The 6,716-nt window shown below is 41.0% G+C and overlaps 1 protein-coding gene across 1 annotated transcript in view; it reads left to right on the forward strand.

The window, feature by feature from the left end:
* The first annotated feature begins 999 nt into the window (after window positions 1–999).
* LOC106815365 (32 kDa beta-galactoside-binding lectin-like) overlaps window positions 1,000–6,716 on the forward strand; it is a 9,377-nt gene continuing 3,660 nt past the window's right edge. Inside the window, exons 1-2 of the mRNA XM_014819817.1 lie at window positions 1,000–1,088; window positions 1,667–1,729. Coding sequence (XP_014675303.1) covers window positions 1,060–1,088; window positions 1,667–1,729 — 92 coding nt within the window. The 5' untranslated portion in view covers window positions 1,000–1,059. The remainder of the gene's footprint in view (window positions 1,089–1,666; window positions 1,730–6,716) is intronic.

A 6,716-nucleotide genomic window follows, 5' to 3' on the forward strand; every position in this document is an offset into this window, starting at 1 on the left:
TCTTTTTCTTTTTCTTTTTCTTTTTCTTTTTCTTTTTCTTTTTCTTTTTCTTTTTCTTTTTCTTTTTTCTTTTCTTTTTCTTTTTCTTCTTCTTCTTTTCTTTTTCTTGCAAATGATAGGGGGGCGACCGCCCCCCCCACTGCCCCCCCCTGTCGCGCCGCCCCTGACTCTCGATAATTTCAACACAAAACGTGATTTATTTAAACAGATAATAGGTATGCAATATTCGCAAGCATATTTGATCTCTACTCTAATATTATGTTACCGCTTGTGTTCCTTGTTCCGTTGTTCTTGTTCCGTTATGTGAGTGTTTAATTATCATTCTAGCACCAATTTGCTTATTTTCACATCATGCACTTTTGGCCATGAGATACCAACTGTATATATATGTCACGAAGTCGAAGGAAGGTCATGATTTCATTAGGATAGGTGATACCTTACAGGGCCGTAGTGGCCTCCCAAAAAGTGCCACTGCAGAAATATGTAGCCGACGCGAGGGGTCAGGGGGTACTCCCCCAGAAAAATTTTGAAATGTAGAGCCTGGAATGTAGTACGTACTTCTTTTAAACGTGTCCAGTGTCATAGTATTGAATTTCAACGAAATCCTAGTCCTGGAAACCCCCATGTTCCAGAGACCCCCATTTTCAGGTCTGAGTTAATTCCAGAGCCCCCCCCCCCATTTTTGACTTTGCAGTGGCACATACCAACCATAATTTGGGGTGAGTGACCACCACCCCCCGGAGTTTCATCTCCTTGGTATATGTTGCTGCTTGGTTGTTGTTATCAGTTAGTTATTTGCATCCACGGGTAAGAATGTTCCGCTATATGCACGTTGTACGCCCACGTATCATGTATGTGCATAATTAAGTGTGTCCGCATGTGCTTTTGCGGTCAACTCCATTAGTGTGGAGTGTCGATAGCAATAGTTGTTTACCAGGTCAAAATATATACTTTGGACTATAGGACGTCGTTTATAAGGCCGACGCCTAGCTCTGCCGGTCTCGTCTGCCCGGAACTGCCACTGTCCACGTCTCGTTCCTTCACATAATCGATAGAAATATGCCAGAATTGGTAGAATTCGCGATTGAGTAAGTTTTGAAATCCAGCTTCGCGTTGCAACAATAATCGTATTAATCGCTAATAATGTGCTTGACGAACGAGTGATGAAATCCTAAACGCTTTCGAATGCTTTCGACTGATGTTAAATTATTTTATATGCGCTTATTATAGTCTTAAAATATAAGAAAGACCAACTATTTTCAACCAATAATTTATATAGTATTTTTTAAATGGGACTTTACTACTAGAGTGACTGTGTGGCGCGCTATAGCCATTAACCGCAAATTAGCTATTATTGGTGGCGTGAACCTTTAACATGAAATAGACGCTGTGAAATAATAACAGATAAAGTATATTCCTCAACTCTCGCACGTTGCAAGTTTCTTAGATGGTTTTATATAAACGCACAAGTGTACACGTCTTGCTGTTTGCTGCAATTAGCCGAAAATATCAGCAACTGGAAGTATGCTTGACCCAGCGTGCTTGTCATCATTAAACGGTAACTTTAGGAATCATTTTATATTTATTTTGAGACTTAGCAGGGGAAATACAGGCTCACGAGAACTTCACACGTTAATGTTGCACTTTGTTGCCTGTTTATTCACAGTGATGGCCTGAAGCCAGGGCAGGTGATCACCATTCAAGGAAAGATTCCAGATAATGTGGAACAGTGGACATCATTTTATTATACACTTATGCACTCGCGAACACACGCACGATCGCACACACTCACACAAACGCGCGCGACACACACCACACGCACACGGAGCGCACACACGCACACGCAGCGGCACACACACGCACACGCAGCGCACCGCGCACACACATCTATCTATCTATATATCTATCTCTCTCTCTCTCTCTCTCTCTCTATATATATATATATATATATATATATAGAGGAGAAGAGGAGATAGAGAGAGGGAGAGAGAGGGAGATAGATAAGTAGATAGATGGATAGATAGTTAGTGGAAATGTAAAATAGAATATGTAAACATTTAAAGATTGTAAAATGGTGCCAGTATATATATATATATATATATATATATATATATATATATATATATATTATATTAGAGAGACGAGAGAGAGAGAGAGAGAGGAGAGAGAGAGAGAGAGAGAGAGAAGAGAGAGAGATAGATAGATAGATATAGATATAGATATATCATATATATATTACATAGACAGAGGGAGGGAGGGCGGACGGATGTTTCGGTTGACAAAATGTATGTTAATTACATATAAAACAGTTTGTTCGACAACAGAAGATGTTTATTCTTATTTAACATAATAACTTCAGTTCATGTCACTATGTTGCATTATAGCAATTCATATATAGTATTATATATATATACATATATATATGAGAAGGATAATACACATGTGGCAAAATGTTTATGTATACGTATTTCACATGTGTAATTGCGATGTATAGTCACACTTGTATATGTTGCACGGAGATGGCGGCTTACAAAATATAGATTGGTGAATACAAATAAAACTTAGAAATACATTTTATGCTCGGATTATAATTAGTGGCATCGGTTAGGAATTACCGTTAGTATTATGGTTAACGGTAATGTTGGTGTTGTTAGGCTTATGGATAGGCTTTAATCAGTACACAGTGGCTCGTTGTCCGCGGTCAACTCATGGACAACTAGGATTAAATGCAAAAGCTTGTTATTCATGTGAGACGTGAAATATGTAAAATAGCAATTGCAATATGCAGTTGCAAAATGCAACATAGAAGCAAGCTAAGACGAGGGCTATGTGCCTATTATCGTTATGTCTATAGACACCGCCGCTTACAGAACATATTGAGTTTTGCTCTTGGTATGCAATTGACCCACATCATGCAAGTCACATAGGGACGAAGTTTACACTGCAAATATTCATCCCCGTAGAATAAACACCAAGCCATTCATGACAACGATATTTCAATGAGTAATGGTTTGCACTTTGCACGTATTAATAAATATCAAGGACCATGTCACTCTAACCCATTTTGTACGTGTGCGGGGGGGGGGGCTGGAATGTCAACATCGCACATATTCAGGCAAAATAATGTTAGCGATAATATTGGAAGTGTGGAATATTTCGATTTGTCATTCCGTGACTATAATCATATTAGCGGTGTACCTGATTGTCAAGGTATGGCCTATATTTCGTAGTCCATATATACATCGCCTACATGTCCCCGATTATAAAACGTATGACATACAAGTTGGGTGGGGCACCCAGTACAGAAAATCCGGTATTAGATATTCAAACACGAGACCAAATAGGTCGGGGTAATAAACGCTGCACATATAGGTAAGACGTGCATGGTATCTCATTATCTAAAACTGCACATCCACGTATGATAAAGGTATCCCATTATAAAACGCCAGACATGAGTAGGGTTGGAATATACCCCTACACACATATACCTAAGGTCAGGAGTACACGATAGCTTCTTCCGCTAGTAGGATGCGGATGACCCTCTCTAGCTATATAGGTAGCTCGGGTGCACGCGTATAAATCAAAACAACAGCCGCAAACAGACCTTTCACTCATGCCTGCTCAACCACATAACCCACTAGCAAAAGTCTACTCACATTGGTATCCTTATAATAAAAACAAAACATATAATAATAATAATAATAATTATTATTATTATTATTTTTTTTAAAGTGGACCATTGAATTAGCCGGTGGCTTCTGGGTTGACCGTGTTCATACCTGGGATATAAGGATTCAATCTAGAATTTTGCGCGGGATGTGTGCTGTTCCAAGTAGTGCGCTTTTCTGCACTTCTCGGGCAGTGTGGTGGCCAGGGAGTTCCTTGAGGCTCTTCTCAAGACCATTCTTTATAGAGCAAAGGGCTTCGACTACGCCTACCACTGGTACAACTCTCGTCTTAGTGTTACACATCCTGCTAATCTCGATCTCCAGGTATTTATATTTGGTGAGCTTCTCTTTCCTTCACCACGATGTTAGTATTATCTGGTAAGGCTACGTCAATTAGCAGGCATTATTTTTCTTTCTTGTTCTGGGGCAACAAGTTTCTGTCTGCACTGCCATATCCTACATGATGGTAGTATCCACGATGTTGGTAACTGGTCTTGGAGTATGTTCATACCACTTCTCAGGTACTTGCTCACCAAGTTCATTGCAGATTGACCAGATAGCTGGCTACCTTGTTATGGCGATTTATGTAATCGGTTGCAGCCAGCACTGTGCGTCCGGCGATGATGTGGCCGATGGTCTCCTAGCTGTGCCTTGCTGAGCATTCTGCACTTGCTGTTGACCTGTAGCTTGAGAATGTAACGTTGATGGTATCTGGTGTTGAGTGCTTGGTCCTGGGCTGCAATGAGCAGTTTTTCAGTCTCTTCCTTGATGCGGGGAATCAAAAATAGTGGAAGCGTTGAACATCGAGCTGGTTACCAACAATAATAAGTGGCTGATGAAGACAAGACGCCAACCATGGCGAATCGAACTTTCTCGGAGGACATCATTATGTCCCTAGACATTAGCATGCAATACCATGAAAACCTGCTGCTTATTGGCGACCTGAACTTCGACATGCTATGTCAAAGAAAGTCGAGACACTGAAGGACAATTTAATTGTGACGTTTTCGACTTGGCAAATTTGATAAAAACACCCTTACCTGTTTTACCAAAAAACTGTGATCCATCTCCTAGTCGATGTCATACCTGGACAAATCGTTATAGGTCTTTCAAAAAAATCCATGTCATGTGATATTGAGCGATGAGTGATTGTCACCATATTATAGCTTGTGTGATGAAATGGTAAAATTAAACCTCGCTCTCAGACCCAAATTCGGTATAGAGTTTCTTAAAACCTTGATGAGAGTGAGTTGGTCGGTGATGTCGGGCGGGCAGCACCTCCATGTGGCAGCATGTGTTTGATGACACTAGATGATCTACTGGGCCCATGGGGTGATGCTTGGCGTGGTCATCGACCGGCATCATTCCCATAAAGGTAAACAAAACAAGGGAAAACTGCCCCTTTTATAAACGGGGAATTAAGGAAAGCTATCAACTTTAAGAAAAAACTAAAAATGGCGTATTTTCCTAAATGTAAATTAAAAATGAACTGGAAAAATTACCGAATTCAAAGAATAAGGTTACAAAAACTTAAAAGAGTCCGTCCAACAACATAACTTGTATGGAAAGGTGTGCTGGTGGACACAAAATCACAGAGATTTCTGGCCTACCATCAAACCGTTCCTGAGTAAAGGTGCTTCAGGCGGTGAGGATGTCTGCCTTCTAGAGGATAATGCTGTCGTATCCGATCAGACATCTGTATCAAATATTTTCAATAATTTTTTTGTTAGTGTAGCCGATAATGTCGGAAGAGACCTGTCAGAAACAGGAGTTACGAGGCCATCCGAGTGTATGGAAGGTACGAGAAAAGGTAAACGCCAGGGCCACAAACTTATCTTCAACCCCATCAGCACTCCCCGGCAGGTAGAGCACATACTTGTCAAAATTGACAGTAAGAAAGCAACAGGCTCGATAACCTCTCTGTTAAGGTACTAAACAAGGTAAAACCAGCCATTATAGAACCTATTACTTGTAGGGGCGTAGATAGCGGGGGGGGAGATGGGGATGCATCCCCCCACTCATTGACGGTGGGGGGATGGCGTGTACAATTACCCCCCCCCTACTTCAGGAGGAAAATGGGGATTCAAAATTTCTGGGGGAGGAACAGCTGTTTCTTACCACTCTCCTGCTCGAAAACCTGCATTGGCCACTGTCGAGCATAACAAATTGAGCACCCCCTAACTTGAAAAATCGTTCGCGCGGCGCCTGTAGAGTACTGCTAACAAAGATTATGATTATGAATATTTTGTATGCATATCAAAAGTCAAATTTGAGTTCATCTCACAGGGGCGTAGATAGCGGGGGATGGGGTATCCCGCTCCCCCACACTTATTGAGGTTGGTGGCTTTCATCCCCCTACTTTCAGGAAGAAATTGGGAAAATTTAATATTTTAACAGACAATAAATACTGGATATTTATCTACAATTCCGTCGATCGCTAATCATCACGACTGCTCCTAATGTATTATTACACGAAATGGAAGCGTGACATACCATCTACCTGTAAAAATGGCTGTAACTGCTTTCAAGATGACTTTATTTACTGAAACTCAGCACGGTTAATTTTGACGGCATTCCGCTCATATTACGATTTTTTTTTGCAAATCCCGAAGACTTATGCAAGTTGCTCAGCGAAAGTTAACAGCCTTGCTTATTCAAAATTAGAATTAGACCTATGAAGTTTGGGATATGAACTTTCTCACGGGGGGATTGATAGGCGAATTCAATTTCACATCTCACTTTTTGGGCTGGAGGGGGGGGAACCTGGGGGTGCTGAGACCGCGACCGAAGTATATCCCGATTTTGGGTATAAAGGGTGACAATATGCACATTTGGTTTTTTTTTCCAAAATCTGGTTGTTTTCCTCATATTTTTGCAGTTTTACGTTGTCAGTATATACACGTTTTTATCAAAATTTCAGGAGGAGAATGATTCCAAGTGCTGTAGTTGTCCCAAACGGGGGTCGGTAGTACGGGCGGTCCCCCCCCAACTAATAATTTTCTGGGCAAAGGTATTAGCCGTACTGGTAAACCCAGTGCTTGAGAAGAT

This window comes from Priapulus caudatus, unplaced genomic scaffold (assembly GCF_000485595.1).
Source record: "Priapulus caudatus unplaced genomic scaffold, Priapulus_caudatus-5.0.1 Scaffold1099, whole genome shotgun sequence".
Classification (NCBI taxonomy): domain Eukaryota; kingdom Metazoa; phylum Priapulida; class Priapulimorpha; order Priapulimorphida; family Priapulidae; genus Priapulus; species Priapulus caudatus.